This window comes from Bombina bombina, chromosome 1 (assembly GCF_027579735.1).
Source record: "Bombina bombina isolate aBomBom1 chromosome 1, aBomBom1.pri, whole genome shotgun sequence".
Taxonomy (NCBI): Eukaryota; Metazoa; Chordata; class Amphibia; order Anura; family Bombinatoridae; genus Bombina; species Bombina bombina.
This window is the reverse complement of record NC_069499.1, coordinates 456691039-456708885: the sequence shown is the minus strand read 5'-3', so window position 1 is coordinate 456708885 and position 17847 is coordinate 456691039. Positions and strand designations below refer to the sequence as shown.

General features: G+C 41.5%; 1 protein-coding gene across 1 annotated transcript in view; it reads left to right on the top strand.

The window, feature by feature from the left end:
• The window catches only part of LOC128658546 (dynein axonemal heavy chain 11-like), a 1692686-nt gene that overhangs the window by 1202957 nt on the left and 471882 nt on the right, over positions 1 to 17847 (top strand). Inside the window, 2 exon segments of the mRNA XM_053712841.1 lie at positions 2651 to 2844; positions 7074 to 7236. Coding sequence (XP_053568816.1) covers positions 2651 to 2844; positions 7074 to 7236 — 357 coding nt within the window.

Below are 17847 nucleotides of genomic sequence, written 5' to 3'. Positions count from 1 at the left end.
CAAAATGTGACACTGATGAACAGAGTGGAGAGTGTGTTCCACACGGTGAGCCGGTTTTGCTCGCAACTGCTCCTCCCAGTTTATCTCCTCTAATTCCCGGTGCTCCAACAACACCGAAGGTGGCTTCACCAAGACACCAACGGCCTGGAAATGGTGTGCGCTCATCGATGTGAAAGGCAAGGTACACGTTGTTGTAGCCCTAGTCGCCTCCTTTACATATAGTTGTCTCTCAGTGAACAAGGTCCTTTGCTCTCTGGGGTCCATGAGTCTGTCTAAAGAGATGTGCATATCCCCAGTGGAGCTCTCCTGGCCCCTTAGGTGACAGATCCGGTCGGTCTCAGCCAGAACTTGAGCTTGAGGCAAAGTGTCCGATGAGCTCAGGGTGGAGATCTGGGTACTCGGGTCCGGGTCTGACATCGCCACAGGGGCTCTTGGCATTGAGTATCGGGAACCAACTTGTTTTGCTAGCTCAGAAACGCTACCCCACTCAGCTGACCAGGATTGTAATAGTTTCTCGTGATGTTCCATCAGTAAGTTTGTCACTGCTTCAAGCAGAAAGTTAACAATAGGCGCCATCTTTAGAAAGTGCTTGTACAGCGGGAAAGGCACTTATCCGTCTCTTATTCTGCCAAGTAAGGCAATTGCTGCACGGTATAATCTTACATGGTATAATATGCAGGTGAATGATATGGCCAGAGATAATCCCTCTGGTTCGTTAACCCAGAATCATAGATCCCGGGGGGGGGGGGGGGGGTATATACACGGCAGCCTCAACAACATGTGCAGTATCACTGAATAGGCCTCTTGACCTCGTGGCAAAACACTTTGAAGTTAGCTGAGGAACATAGGCAGGTCCGCTGTCTGTCAGAAAGTCCCAGACTCCACTTAAATGACTTAAGGTAGTATTAAATCACAAAAAAATAAAATAAAGTTGGAAAATAACTATAATGGGATCAAGTAAGTTCAGGAGCTCTCTTCCAACACGTCCTGCCGCAACAGCTATCAGCTCCGCCCCCAAATCACAGGTTTATTAGTCTCCCACAAGGGATTAGCCCAGGTAAGAGCTGTGTCAGAGAGTAACAAGATGAGAAATCCCACATTAGCTCTGTCAGAGGGAAACGTCTGAGGTAACATCTCAAAGTAAATGCCAACCTTGTTAAAAAACCCTCTGCACTTAATTGGATCGCCTCCATATCACTGAGGTAGAGGTGCATTGCCAGACAGGCTCCTGGTAGGACTAGGTGCAGCAGCGGAAACAGGAGCAGCCAAAACTTGTGGGACACTGTGGTCCAAATGTGCAGTGCGAGTCAGCAGGGTTTGCAGGGCTAGTGCAAATTGATCCAAGCAGTGATCCTGTTCATCCATCCTGGAAATGATGGTAGGTAAAGGTGGATTATTAGCACCATCAGGATTCATGGCCCTTGCGTAATGTCAGGGTGCCAGGAATCAGACTGAGACGAAAAGTGCAAAAATAATCACACCTTTATTAATAACAAAGAAATAATAAAAATTCCACAAGTCAAATAACAAGCAGGCAGATGCCTGGAGCTCAGGAACTCCAGCATTCCGCTGTAACTTTGCAACTAAGACTGCTGTAGCTTCCTGCAGGTCGGACATATATATATGTTATGCAGTACAATGAGCTTCATGCCACATGACGTATATGTACGTCCAATTAGGCAAAGGGGTGGGAAACCCCATTTTTTTCTTTCAGGGTTCATGTAGAGCATACATTTTTAGCAACTTTCCAATTTACTTCTATTATCAAAATTTCTGTTTCTTTTTCTTTCTTTTTTTAAGCAGGAAAATAAGCTCAGGAGCATGCATGTGTCTCTAGGCCTATACGACAGCAGGTATGCAAGAATGTTATACATTAGCTAGCGTTCTAGATGGCAGCCCTTTGTCCTGCCATGCAGTGAAGGATCTTGTTCCCCAGAAAGTGTGTGTATAAAAAGACTGTGCAAAATTTGATAATAGAAGTAAATTGGAACGTGCCTTAAAACTGCATGCTCTATCTGAATCATTAAAGGGACAGTCAACCCAAATTTGCAAATAGGTCATTCTTATAAAGTTGCTAACGATATTTAGTTTGCACTGTAGCATATTTTATTATCCTAAATAGTTTATAAGCATTACCACTTACTTGTTTGTTACTTGCTGTTTAATATGCACGCCTGCCCCCTCCCACATTTCGTCATCATGATCCTCAGTTTCTTCAGTGTCCAGCTCTAACTCGGATATTTCTCGCAATTCCACGCTCCCTGTGATTTTGCGCATGCGCATTGCGTTGCTAACACTAGGGGGAAGGAACTCAAAATACTTTCTTAAGTTCCGACACGTCTGATATTTCATTTTGACTTGAGTGTCCAATCACTGTTTCAGAAGCATATGCACATTTGATGCAAATGCAACGTGTACCCTCGGTCAATTGTGTAAATGGTGTCAGTTACTTGTTTACATCATACAAGCCACAATGTACTCTATGCACAGGTATGATTTTGAATGCGGGTGCACAGGGCACACAAACATTTTGAGACTTTTATTAAAAGCATTTTACTGGCACAAATATACTGCAAAAATGCATCAAAATAGAAATGAACCAATGCAGCGTTCCTTATGTTCCTTTCAACTGTACATTTCTCATTTGCAGGGTGTTGATGAACACATATTTACTAACAAGCAACTAACATACTGCCACTTTGCACATGGTGTGGGAGAACCCCGATACTTTCCAGTGTCTGACTGGGAAAAGCTCACCAGGATTTTAACCGATGTATTGGAGCACTACAATGAGATTCATGCTGCAATAAATCTTGTCCTCTTTGAGGAAGCTATTCAGCACATGTGAGCATATTAGCTTTTTACTGTTTGTAGACTGTTAAGTGTTGAATAAAATTTAAAGAATGTAAAGTACAAAAAATACATCTACCAGTAAAAATGTCAAAATATTTATTTAAAGGGACATTACATCAAAAATTGGAATCCACATGGATGTATTTAAGTTTTGAATAGTAGCATTTTTGTAATATACAGTTATAGCTGTTTCAAAGGTGTATTCAAGTATGCACCGTGCACAAGCATTTTAAACAAAGTACTTTCTCAGAAAACCTAAGCTGCTTGTGCCATCTGGTAATGACTCAATTTGTTAACTGCTGACATAATACAAGCCCCACTGGCACTCTGAGCAGCTGCAGTATTTAAAATGCTGGTGCTTTGAGAATAGTTATGCTTCACATGCATGTGCAGAGAAAATTGTTAACACTAAAACAGTGCTTTCTTTTACTAGAAGCATTTTTGTCAATACATATATATTGCGCATATGTTTTTATTCAAATAAGTAATTCATCTATGTGCATTTAAATTTTGACCGGAATGTCCCTTTAATTAAATTAGAATACCACTCTTTCGTATGTGTACAATTTGCAACTATATGACAAATAGCATCTTAAAGGGTCATTATAGTGAAAATATTACATGCTCTAATTTGCTAGAGCACGATCATTTTTTCACTCTCGATCCTGCAAGTGTGTGTGTTTATCCCCTGCAAAGAACAGCTTCTAATTAAAATGTGAGTTTTTTTGCTTACTAAATTACAGGTGATTGCCATAAAAATGATTATCGCCTTTGGTTTGTTCCTAAAATACGGTGGTTCTATGACATGGTTCATGTTCCAATCTATCATCACAGATTTATAGCAGGTGCATAGAAATTTCCAAATTACCTCAGGTTCTGAAATAGAAGATTCATTTTTACAATAGAAATAAATGTTACAAAATGCTATTTTATATTCCAAATGTAAGCTAGTAGTTCTAAGGCTGAGAACATACTTAAAAGAACCAGTTTGTGCTTTCCACCTGCCTCTCAAGGTCACTATTCACGCAGAGGAATGCACAGCTTATATTCTATATTCTTCTGATCCTTTTATATATCCTCTGCAATTCTCACACTTTCTTATTTTTTTTATTTTGTAATATATACAAAGTTTGGTTTAGCACACCTTACAAAAAGAGTTTAAATACATCATTAGAAGTGCCACCAATGAGACTAAATAGTTACACAAAACAGGGGGCATTGGCGCACATCCACTTGCAAATAAGCAAAACATTTTTTAATGCTGCAAATTTCACCTATGCTCTTATATTTAAATTGGGATCTTAGTAACATAATAAGGCCATGTCGGGCTTAGCTAGTCACCAACTTACAAGGTGTCCCAATGTTGACTGGTCCTAACACCACAATACTTCGTCTTTATGAGCTGAATCATTCCTGCTTCTCTCTTTAAAACAGAATGAGACTCCGTGAGTTTATATACACAACTCCAATACATTATCATGAGGGCACCTGAGCTTGGGTGGGGTGGATTAATCAGCGGAAGATGCTCAGTCTTCCCTACATAAATACAAATCCACAAAGTTTGGTTTATCATAAATAATTTTTGGAAGTGCTGCCAATAAGTTAAATAAAATAAGGGGGTATTGGAGCCAAAAAATAAATAAAAATAAAATAATATATATATATATATATATAAAAAAAACAACAATCCACTTACTAGCTAACACTGTGGCGCCTATTTATCAAGCTCCATATGGAGCTTGATGCCCCATGTTTTGGGCGAGCTTTTAGGTTTGCCAGAAACCGAAAGTATGAAGCAGAGGTCTAAAGACCGCTGCTCCATAACCTGTACGCATGCTCTGAGGCAGCGGACAGACATCGCCGGAAATCAACCCGATACAATACGTTCGGGTTGATTGACACCCCCTGCTAGTGGCCGATTGGCTGCGAATCTGCAGGGGCGGAAACTGCACCAGCAGTTCACAAGAACTGCTGGTGCAATGATAAATGCAGAGAGTGTATGCTGTCGGCATTTATCGATGTGCAGCGGACATGATCCGCAATATAGGATCATGTCCGCTCAATCAGTGATAATTAGGCCCCATTGACAGAACCAATTGCAGAATTATAGTATTGGAAAGTATATATACAGTACATATGTATATATTTATCTCTGGTGCCATGCTTCCACTTTTAGACTTTGGTGCAGAAAAACTGTAAAATGTATCTACAATGGATATAGAATACTATTTGCCAAAATGTCAACAAATTATACAAAAATACTTGCAATAGAAGGAACCAGAAGGAAAAAAATGATTCTATACAGGGAGTGCAGAATTATTAGGCAAATGAGTATTTTGACCACATCATCCTCTTTATGCATGTTGTCTTACTCCAAGCTGTATAGGCTCGAAAGCCTACTACCAATTAAGCATATTAGGTGATGTGCATCTCTGTAATGAGAAGGGGCGTGGTCTAATGACATCAACACCCTATATCAGGTGTGCATAATTATTAGGCAACTTCCTTTCCTTTGGCAAAATGGGTCAAAAGAAGGACTTGACAGGCTCAGAAAAGTCAAAAATAGTGAGATATCTTGCAGAGGGATGCAGCACTCTTAAATTGCAAAGCTTCTGAAGCGTGATCATCGAACAATCAAGCGTTTCATTCAAAATAGTCAACAGGGTCGCAAGAAGCGTGTGGAAAAACCAAGGCGCAAAATAACTGCCCATGAACTGAGAAAAGTCAAGCGTGCAGCTGCCAAGATGCCACTTGCCACCAGTTTGGCCATATTTCAGAGCTGCAACATCACTGGAGTGCCCAAAAGCACAAGGTGTGCAATACTCAGAGACATGGCCAAGGTAAGAAAGGCTGAAAGACGACCATCACTGAACAAGACACACAAGCTGAAACGTCAAGACTGGGCCAAGAAATATCTCAAGACTGATTTTTCTAAGGTTTTATGGACTGATGAAATGAGAGTGAGTCTTGATGGGCCAGATGGATGGGCCCGTGGCTGGATTGGTAAAGGGCAGAGAGCTCCAGTCCGACTCAGACGCCTGCAAGGTGGAGGTGGAGTATTGGTTTGGGCTGGTATCATCAAAGATGAGCTTGTGGGGCCTTTTCGGGTTGAGGATGGAGTCAAGCTCAACTCCCAGTCCTACTGCCAGTTTCTGGAAGACACCTTCCTCAAGCAGTGGTACAGGAAGAAGTCTGCATCCTTCAAGAAAAACATGATTTTCATGCAGGACAATGCTCCATCACACGCGTCCAAGTACTCCACAGCGTGGCTGGCAAGAAAGGGTATAAAAGAAGAAAATCTAATGACATGGCCTCCTTGTTCACCTGATCTGAACCCCATTGAGAACCTGTGGTCCATCATCAAATGTGAGATTTACAAGGAGGGAAAACAGTACACCTCTCTGAACAGTGTCTGGGAGGCTGTGGTTGCTGCTGCACGCAATGTTGATGGTGAACAGATCAAAACACTGACAGAATCCATGGATGGCAGGCTTTTGAGTGTCCTTGCAAATGTTTTTGAATGTCAGAAATGTATATTTGTGAATGTTGAGATGTTATATTGGTTTCACTGGTAAAAATAAATAATTGAAATGGGTATATATTTGTTTTTTGTTAAGTTGCCTAATAATTATGCACAGTAATAGTCACCTGCACACACAGATATCCCCCTAAAATAGCTATAACTAAAAACAAACTAAAAACTACTTCCAAAACTATTCAGCTTTGATATTAATGAGTTTTTTTGGGTTCATTGAGAACATGGTTGTTGTTCAATAATAAAATGAATCCTCAAAAATACAACTTGCCTAATAATTCTGCACTCCCTGTAATGTCAAAATAATTGTCTTCCAGCATTTCCGTTTTCATAGCCATTAGCAGGAACGAATGCATTAGTTAAGATGCATTGGTTGGTAAAGAACAGCAAATGACAAAAAAAGAAGAAAATTTAAACAAGCTGGCACTTTTTTCTCAAGCAACCTGTACTAAAAACATTACAGAGTATTTAAAATATATGGTAACTAATTAAAAAAAAATATTTAAAATATGTTTTTGCACTAAATTTTATTTCCTACTGTTTTTGATTTGTCTTTTCATCCATATACTGTGCTTGCAAATGTACTCCTTATACCCAATATAGATACAATTAAATTCAACTGTATATTACAACAGTCTGTTTATGATAAAAATTCAGACCAAATTCTGTTTTCTGCTGTTTGTAGCTGTCGCATTAGCCGAATACTTGAGTTTCCTTATGGAAATGCTCTTTTGATTGGAGTTGGTGGTAGTGGCAAACAAAGTTTATGCCGTTTAGCAGCTTTCCTAAGTTCACTTGAAGTTTTCCAGATAACTCTTCGTAAAGGATATGGCGTTCACGATCTTAGGGTAAGTTGGATGTGTTTCATATTGTAAACATACATTTAGATGCTTTTGGTGTGATTTCTACATTTGTTTGCCTGTAATAATATCCAATGGATGTCCAAGCACCATGTTTTAGCAATATTTGGTAATTTCTAGGGATAATAGGGCAAAATGCAAAATCCGGTAAGAATATGTAAATAAGGGCAAGATTACAAGTTGAGCGCTAATTTTTCACACAGTCATAAACGGGAAAATGTGCCCGTTTATGGGTGCGTGATAAATAATCAGATTTCTGGTTATTTTTTCAAATATACAGTGTAGTGTTGTAATCAATTTAATTTTTTTTTAGCATTTTTATTTTTTTTAAAGATAACAGCAAGAAGCAGTTAAAGTTGGAGGGTTAAAGTTGGAGGGTGTTGGGTGTTAGAAAAAAAATGGCACTGAAAAGTGCCTTTACATAGCGGTCTATGGGGAACTGGTATTTTGGGTCCTTGTTAGAGGGATCCGACTTATAAACTTCAGGAGAGTTCTCCTCTGTGAAAAGCACATATGCGCTAAAAGAATCTACTCCCTGGTGGTAACCAGAGCATAGAACAAGCTACTGAGCTGTTTTTCATTCATGGAAAAATGCGTAAAGTCTCCTTAAGGGTGATGGGGGGAACCAGACATGGACTCCCTGTCCCAATGTGACTAGAGGCAAATGGCTGCACCTCACTGATGAGGCCCAAAGGAGGCTGAAATGATCGCCTGGGGTTTCCATGCTCCCTTGTTTAAAAGAGGATTATCAGCCATTTTGGGGCTTGACTGACCTTGTTAGGCTGAATCAGACTGATATAACTCAGGAGAGTTCTCCTCTGTGAATAATACAATTGGGCTAAAATAATCTACTTACAAGTGGTAACCATGCCATAGAAAAAGCTACTGATCTTTTTGTATGTACTAGTGGATATATAGTTTTATCTCTTCCTTAAGTAGGTAGAAACTTCCCACAAGATTTCTAGTACCTAATTTTTCCTAAATATCCCTTACCTTTCCAGTCTGTGTTCATTCAATTTGTACGTACTTCATAACCTAGATTTTTTTGCGCTAAACAGGGTGCGAAACTGTCTAAACACCCCTAATCTGCCACCCAGACATTGCCGACACCTAAATAAAGTTATTAACCCCTAATCTGCTGCTCCCCGACATCGACGCCACTAAATAAATCTATTAATCCCTAAACATCTGGCCTCCCACATCTCCGCAACTAAATAAACCTATTAACCCCTAACCTGCTGGCTCCCCACATCGCAAAACACTAAATTAAACTATTAACCCCTAAATCCCCCTAACGTTAAATTAAAATTACAATATAACTATATTTAAATAAATAAAAACTTACCTGTGAAATAAAAATAAACCTAACATTAAACTATAAATTAACCTAACCTTACTATTCTAATAAAATAAAAAAATACTACCAATTAAAAAATCTAAATTTAAAATTTAAAAAAACCTAACACGGGGGGGCGGAGCTAACCGTCGAGCTGAGTAGCAGCACAAGAAAAGAGCTCCACAGAGGAAAAGAAATAAAGTTGATTTAATCTTGTTTTTTAGCAAGGGGAACACTATTACTTCAACCCCAAAACACTATAACTAAGCAGAGGATTATCCCAAAGTCAGCAGGATATCGATTAAAAAGTCTCTGAACAGCTCACACCTCACTGCCAGGGCAGCTTGCTGTGGCCTAGCTGCGAAGAGGCTGGATCATGGTGGATACCTGCATGGCTATTTTAGCCCTTCTTGAGGAATACCACAATAAACTGCTGCACAGGCTAGACCGGCTTATTCTAATTGCCAGTCACCGAGATGTGGAAGAAGATGGCACTGAGACCTATGAACCCGCGGCAGTGGCACCCGACATACGTATGGGGCCTATCCAGGAGACTTCAGCCCGCTGTCACCTGTTGGAGTTAGCCTGCCTGTCATCAGCCGCCTCAGTGCACGGGAGCGGCGGTAACTTGACACACACTTCAGACCAGGGAGCTGTGACTGGAGCCCGTGCACTGAATGCAACCTGTGCACCCCCGCAGGAGGAGACAGCTGGGGGCAGAGCTGTAACTGAGGTCCCTGAGTGGAGTGGAGAAAAGCCTGCGATTACACCTACACAGATGGTTGCGACTTCGGAGGCAAGTTACTTTACCGGTTGGGCTTTTTTCTCCCGCTGCCTGGATTTGCAGTGTTTTTACTCTGCTGTAATACTGCCTTTGCTATCATTACGGCGTCATGCTCCTCAGGGTCTCCGGACTGGCATTGGATAGGTGAGGGTTAGTGGCTTTGAAAGGGTGTTGGTGTCTGAGGGAACAGCTGCGGATGGGACACTCTCTCTATGAACACACTGTTATGATCCCAAATAATAATAATTTTTGAAGATACCTGCTGTGGCTCGCTATGAAGGCCTAGGGGCCTGATACTTGAACTTGCACCTTGATCCTGTTCATTTGCTTAGGACACGCTTGTGAGCTCCATAAATTTATTGTTCAATGTTACCATGTTTCCCATTTCTGTGTGCCTAGCCTTCATTAGGTGCTGTATTTTTTTATTATTGGGTCCTCTCTACTATGAAGTTTTGCTACCATGTGTATTTTTGCAAATTGTTTGTACTATGAGATATACTGTCAGATCTGGTAGGGGTGGTGATCCTGCATTCATAATAATGTATGCCCTGAAACCATGCAGTTCCCACAACTTATTCATTCCTATATAAGCTTTGCCATTTAGCTAAATATCCTAAACTACAAGCCTGTCAGTAATTTCTGTGTACCAGTGCCTGCTTTTGTATTATCACTTTAGATTGATCATTACCCATATTGCAGTGCCCAATCTCAAGTAATAAGATTGTATTGTCACTTAGCTATTTTGTCTGAACTAGTGTTGGATAGAATGTTTAGGTAACCACCTATTTTTGCATGTGTAGGATATCTCTCTTACAGTTGTTTTACTGACTAATGTGAATTCATGGTTATTTAATTGCATTGTAAACGCAGGAGTTTCGCTTTGTTCTGCTTGCGGTGCGAGTTTCCTGCAGACATATTGTATTGCCTCTGCATAACAAAGCCAAGCTAATTATCTATGACTTGAAGTGTGTTAAACTAGTTAATTCTTCTGTGTGAATTGATGTTAAATCTACATGATAATACTCTATTTTTCTCTTGGGTGCATCTAGGACTGTTTAATGTGTTGGATATATTAACTAGCAACAGAAAAATATGACATTGCTGGACTGTTCTCTACCTCCACCCCCCCCCATTTTTGTGCGGTTAGGGTTGAGTCTTCTCTCCTCCGCATACTTTTTTGACAGAGTGTAGTAGTCTCTGTCCAACCCGCAGAGCCATGACCCTGTCTTTCCCATGCATTTATGTAAAATGGCTCTCGGGGTTCCACTACAGGAAATTTAAGCTTGTTTATGTTTCCTGCTCCCCTGTAAAGTATCCATGATAATAGTCTTATTTATGTCTATACTTGTATACCTGTTCAGTGTTGATAGCTAACTAGGTTTATATCTCTCTATTTTGATATTGTGTGTTCACTCCAGAATTTGTATTACCTCTGTGAATGCTGTAACTGCAAATGTCTACTATTATCTCCATTAACATGCCCTCAATTGTTTTGTTAGCCTTTTTGGTCCCTTGATTGGACCTGTTTACCTGAGGACACTGCGAACCTACAAGATTTCAAAACTGAGGTGCCTAAATTGTCATGTCATGTCAGTTCAATGTGTATTGTGAAGTGTAACCTGTTGCTGAGACTGTTGTATATTTGCTATTTCAACCTCAATAAAAAAATAAATTACAAAAAAAAAAAAAAAAAAAAAAAAACCTAACACTACGAGAAAAATTAAAAAATCTAAATTACAAAAAATAAAAAACACTAAGTTTACAAAAAATAATAAACAAAATTATCAAAAATTAAAACAATTACACCTGATGGGGCGGAGCTAACTGCCTAACTGTTCAGACGCAGCAAGTGTGAGCTCCTGAGAGAAAAAAACTTTTATTCCAGTAATTAATAGCAACTAAAAGATTTAAAGCCTATAATAGCAAATTTAGCATTGTGTCATAAGGCTGCTGGAGGTGATAACCTTAGAAATAAGCAGCTCAAGAATTTGGGAGTGCCGCACTTTATACTGATTCACGGCGGACAAGGCACAATCTCCTATTTCCTACGGGGTTCATCTGGCTAAGACTGTCTCCAGAGGGTCGGGGCTCCGCTCCGGAGATACAGTTAATAGAGAGTGAGAAAGCGGCACCTGACAAGTGGATAGGATTTTGAAGTACCCTCTAGCTACTACCCCTAGCGTCACTCCAGACTACCTGCAAATTGACCGGGATCTGAATCAGTCCTGTGGGAGCTTGGTGGAGGTTGCGTGCTGAGGTGAGAGGGGTGCAGCGGTTGCCCCATTGTGGAGATTGTCTGGGATATAACGCAGAGACCAGCAGGGGTAAAAGGAGTAAGGGCGCCAAAAGCCGCCATTTTGCCATCCTCCCCACAGCTCTCATACGATTAGCCCGCGCTGCACCGGAGTGCCTCATTACAGCGCAGGACACACTTAATCCCCCCCCTGACTGCTATAATTGACCCGGAGGGGTGCACAATTACCAGCGGTGTGTCGCTGCAGTAGGGGAGACCGGCTACAGGCAATTGTAGGAGCGGACATCTGCTTTCCGGAGTTTCCCAGGTCTGAGGTGTGTGATTGGAGTGGTGCCGGCGGCTCCTCAGGCGGCTGCCTGCGAGTTTGAACTAGTACCTGTGGGGAATATCTGGACTCCCCCTTCGGCCTCCGACACTACATCTCTGGGCTGGTTTGGGCCCAGGTATTTCAGCAGAGGCCGCAGGGCGCAGGGATAGCATTGGCCAGAGTATACTGAAGAAACAGGGATCGCTGACAACAGGGGTAAGAGACTGTTGGCGGACCAGTCTATAATTAAAGGCTGCACCATAATCCACCCCCACCTAATACCCACCTCTTAGACTGCATAATCATTAGCTCAGCTGAAACGTAAGAAGGTCACCAATAACAGTGGGTAATTACCTGCAGGAAAGCCCTTTGTCCCCACCCAAGCCTAATTTTAATATAGTTGTGCTCTGTTTCCCATTTGGGATCCCTGAGGGGCTCTTTTGTTCAGTGGTCCTCTCTGCTGGGCATTTTTAGGAGTGACTGTTTGTGCAATCCACTGAATATTAGGAGCCAACATCAAACCTGTGTTTCACAAAAGTCTGGCATCAGATACACATAACACAACTCTTCTGCCCATATAACCTGTTCATATGCTCTGGATTGTTCTTTAACAAACACTGTTGCTGTGCCGCCCTGTATATTTTGGGCCTTTTTTCTACGCAGTCTGACTTTTTACACCAGTGAGTTTTACTGTATTGTTATAATATCGCTGCTGCGCCAGCTTATGTTTCTTTGGGTCTAAGCCCAGAGTGGAGTGTTGTATTGCCATGCTGTCTGCCTAATAACTTTCATTTATTGCAGGTCCTTCTCATGGTAATAGTCTCACCTGTAAATTAAACTACTGCATACCTAAGTGTTAACTTCTCAAGTAACAGCCTACTCTTACCCCACTAAGCTGTGTTTTATAAAGCCTCCCCGCTCCCGCCTTGCGCTCTGGCCAGCAGGAGCCACTGTCCCATATATTTTAGGCTGATGAGTTCATTTGTGTGTTGACTTCATTTTATCTGGCTGAACCCCCCCTTTGGACATCCCCTTTCCGGCCTGCTAACGCGGGCTGGTCACTTCCACTCTCCTTTTCCCCTTCCTTTGGGTCGTACCCCTCTTTCCCTGAGTCCAAAGGGGATGCCTATCTCAAGGTATATAGCAACTTCTCATACTAAGTAAAGGGTTATTTGCATAAAGTGCCCTCCTGGCCTCCTTCTCCACCTGAGTTGGCTTTTTCTGATTGAAATTGCGTTCCGTAGGGTAGCATTCTGCCCATAAGCGCCGCTATGGGGAGATAGAGGTCCAGATGGCCGCCGAGCCCTACTCCGTTATGTAATACTATTGTGCATATGTAATTTCTCCTTTTCACTCTGTTAGCATGTTGGGCCCACAAGTCTCCCTAACATCTCTAATTCAAGCTCATCTGCTGAGTACATGGTACTCACTTCTCCTATGAAAATGCCTCACACCGCCAGGAGACACCAGAAAACTCCAGGGCCAGCTAAGAAAACGGTCCTGGACCATTTCACGCAACCTCCTAAAGACCAGAATGAAGACTCCAATGAGGGTCTGAGTGACTCTGAATCTCTGGGGGATAGTTCCCAACCTGACCTTATGCCACCTGTTAGGCCACAACACTTAATCATGGAGGCAACCCTTAAAAAAATGTTTGCAAACCAAACTCTCTCCATAACTAAAGAAATTCAGCGAAACCACGCTGAACTCCGCAAGGACATTTCGGAGATTGGCGACAGAGTGGACTCTCTTGAAAGAAAACAGGACAATCTTGCCACCGACCATACAAACTTGCTCTCCTACTCAGAATCTCTTGCGGAACAGATTAGTCAGCTGGAGTTCAAACTTGCTGATGTAGAGGACAGGGCACGCAGAAACAACGTCAGATTTCGAGGAGTACCTGAGGATATCCAACCTGCCGAGATTCAAAACTTCCTGAAAGATCTTTTCAAAGAATTACTAGGCCCAATAGAGGGGCTGACTGACACCATGGAAAGAGCTCATAGAGCCCTGCGTCCTAGAACTGTCTCTCAGGAGAAACCGAGAGACGTCATAGTCTGCTTCCACAGTTTTCTCTTCAAGGACAGACTTATGCAGGCTGCTTTTCGGAGGCCACAGATCTCAGAGCCATTTAAGGACATTCAGCTGCTGCCTGACCTGTCCGCTCACACTCTGCAACACCGCAGATACTTCCAGCCAGTTACGCTGATCCTTCGCAGGGAAAATATTAAATACAGGTGGGGCTACCCTACCAAACTGATAATAACAAGGGACAACAAAACATTCACAGTGACAACGCTCACGCAAGGGACTTCTCTCCTTGGTCAATGGGGTCTTATGCCGGAGGATCCTAAGGGACCTCCCGCTGCACAATCTAAGCTAAGAGTCACGGCTCCTGAATGGTCTGTTAAGGACCAAAGTTCAAAGAGGATGAGAATGCAACAGCCTACGGACACAACCCAACCTGACCCTCTGTCCTCCTGAAGTTAGAGCTTTTTTATGCTTTCACACCACAGGCCTGACATGATTAAAAATGCCTAACCTTACTACTCTTCCTTTTTGCTGTTATGCTAACGTCTCATGGAGTAGGGTTCGCACTTTGTGAAATATGTAATTTTCTAATTATATGTACATGGTCTCATTTTATTGTTTCATGTTAGACCTCTGTGTTCATATTGCTTGTTAGGTTTTTGTTGCGCCCTACTCGGGGCCCACAGGTTGACAATTATTTGCACTTTAGTTTACCATCCCACTAGTTATTCATTTAGTTAATGGAGTGGGGCTGGACCTTCCGGCTCCTCCACCCATACACTTGTTCTTAGCTCCACCCCCTATAGGTTAACCCACACCAGGGTTCCACCTAGGTGGACTATTTCCACCTGTACTGTCGGTACGTTCCTGTCTTACGTGCTGATTGACTTCCCTTCCTCCCTTCCCATCCTGTACGTAATACTTCCCAGGTCTTTGACTTACGCCCCCTGGACACCCCATCCGCCCCTGATCACTCACTCCACAGGGTTAGAAACAGAACATGAACCATCTACGAGTCTGCACACATAACTCTAGATGTTTAAACTCTCCCTTCAAGCGGAGCTTACTTACTCGTATGCTCTATCACCACAACCCCGACATTGTATTCCTGCAAGAAACGCACTGGTTGACTGACACTCCCCATAGATTTCACTCTCGCTCATACACGACTATAGAGTGCTCTTCATTTTCAAAGAATGCAAGAGGGACTGCAGTCACGATACACAGGAGGGTAGCTTATGAGGAAATTCAGGTGCTAAAGGACCCCCAGGCTAGGTTCACTATAGTAGTCTGCAAGCTCGATCATGTCACTCACACCCTAGTTTCGGTTTACTTGCCCAACTCTCATCAGCCTACATGTCTTAGGAAAATACTGAGATTGATTTATCATTACAAACAGGGTAGGGTCATAATAGCAGGGGACTATAACATGATCTGGGACACTAAATTAGATCGCAAGACGGTATCCCCCTCTAAGACCTCCTCCCAACTAACTCTTCTCTCCACACGCTTTAAATCTATCATGTCTGAATTTGGGTACTATGACATTAGGAGATCCTTACACACTACAGAAAGAGACTTCACCCACTTCTCCCAGGCACACAAAACCTACTCCAGACTGGACCATATCTTTTGCTCGGCGACGACCTTAGACTCAGTACTCCAATCTAATATCCCTCTTTGCTCTTGGTCAGACCATGACCCAGTTCTGGCGGACCTACACACCAGTGACCCTTGTCTTCATAAAAGCAAGTGGTCTCTTCCGCGCAATATCCTAGCAGACATTCCCTTCAGGGAAGAGTTACGTAGAGATCTTACAGAACTTATCCAACTTAACAACAATGGACAGACAACAGACGATACACTCTGGGGAGCGGTTAAGGCGATGTCTAGAGGCTATATCATCCGTAAGCAAGCCCGACTTAGGAAATTGGCAAGTCTCATGCACACAGACAAGGCCTTGTCTGTGTGCATGAGACTTGCTAATTTGTGTTTACCTGGGACTTTTCTAAGCTTATATTGATGTGGCAATTGCCTTCCTTAATCAGTCATTTATAAACCATTTCCTCTCCTGCTCTAGGTACCAGTATTGCTCAGATTAGGTAATGTTGTTGGGGTCAATCCCCTTTTTAGATTAGCTTTAGAGCAATCCGTGTATTCTCTGAGCCCTGAGGGTTACGGTGTATTTGAACTATTACCCAGGGAAGTAATTCTGTTTTTGAAGTCTCACACACACAGTCCTGATCTGTTTCTTAATCTAAGTTTTAAATGTATGTCTCACATATTTATGTTATACATTTGGTACTATTTACCAACCTTTTTTATTTTATTCTATCATTTGTAAAAGTTACGTTTTAATAACCAGTTCTGGACACAATCCGTTTTTCAATGCATACTGTTACTATATAGTGTTTTGTGAGTGCTGGGTACTGTCAAACTTCTCTCTCTTTTTTTTTTGTACCTATATATCTATCAGACAGTCAGCACCCCCCTTCTCCTACACTTCACCAGTGATACTAACTGGTATATAATGAATACTGAATAGATTATATATCTACTATTATTTCAGCATACTATATTATGAAGGGGTTGATATTTGCTTAAACTAACACCGTTGCCACTATTTCCACTAGTATTTAATAAATACTGTACCTGTAAAATGGTGACAATTACTGCAGTAAAATTTGCCAGATTATAACACCGAGACACAGATTGCACTGTAATGCTGTAAATAAAGTGAACTGTGCATAACAAAATGGTGCCAGTCACTTTTCTCACAATCTCACGATGATTACAGCACTGTTTCAAAATCCTTGGAGGTTGAACTTCAGCTCCACAAAGCGCTGTATTAGCGAATCGCTGTAAAGTGAAGTGCTGTAAAGTGAGGTATACCTGTAGGGGTTTTGACGTGTCAGGTTAATTTTTGGGAGGCGGGTTAGACTTTTATGGGCAATTAAACATTTTTTTGTTTTTTACTTAGGCGCCGGCAGTTCATATACTGCCGTAAGTCACTGGTGACTCCAGAAATGTCTATTTCTGCAAATTTCTGAAAGTCGCCGGTTTATCTGACTTACGGCAGTATATGATCTCCTGGCACCGTATATATGTGATTCACTGGATGTGCGAGGTGAACTTACGGGTGGCATGGGTTTCAGCAGTTGTGCTGAAACCTACGCCGTATATGTAATTTCGCCCCTAAAGTCTAACTTTTTTCTTTGGAAATATTTTTTTTTTTAGAATACAAATATTTAATTGCAAATACAATTATTTTTTTTCAAAGTACAATTTTGTTTTTTTGAAATACAATATTCTTTTTTTGGAATCACACTTTTTTTTTTTTTAATACAATTTTTTTTTTTTGAAAGTACAATTCTTTTTTGGAATTACACTTTTAGCAAGTGTCAAAACACTATAAAAAATAAATGCTAGTCGCCATTCGCTAAAGGACTGGTGATGTCACAGTATTCAGTTCAGTAGTTTGCCTGGAACAAGATGCTCTCTTGCTTTCAATTAAATGTGGAGAAATGGCTGACAATCCCAGCATATCAACGTTGCAGGTAACATTTTTAACCTTTCTCATGTAACATACAACATGGCTTAACATTCCAGAAGTAATTATTCTCGTTTGCATCATATAACAGCATTCAGAGGAATATTGATTTGGATGTTTTAAAGGGACATAAAATAGTAACCAATGACCAAGATGGCTGCTTTCAACATGGGCTGTGATTTAGTGCAACCTAATCCGCTTTTTATTGCCTAACTAACGTAAATTCTACAATTATTCTGAGTGATATTGTGCACTTGAACATCTGAGGAACAGATTTGTATATTTTTCATCCACGGCAGTTCAGCCCAGCAGACCATACTAGAGGAGGTGCACAGCG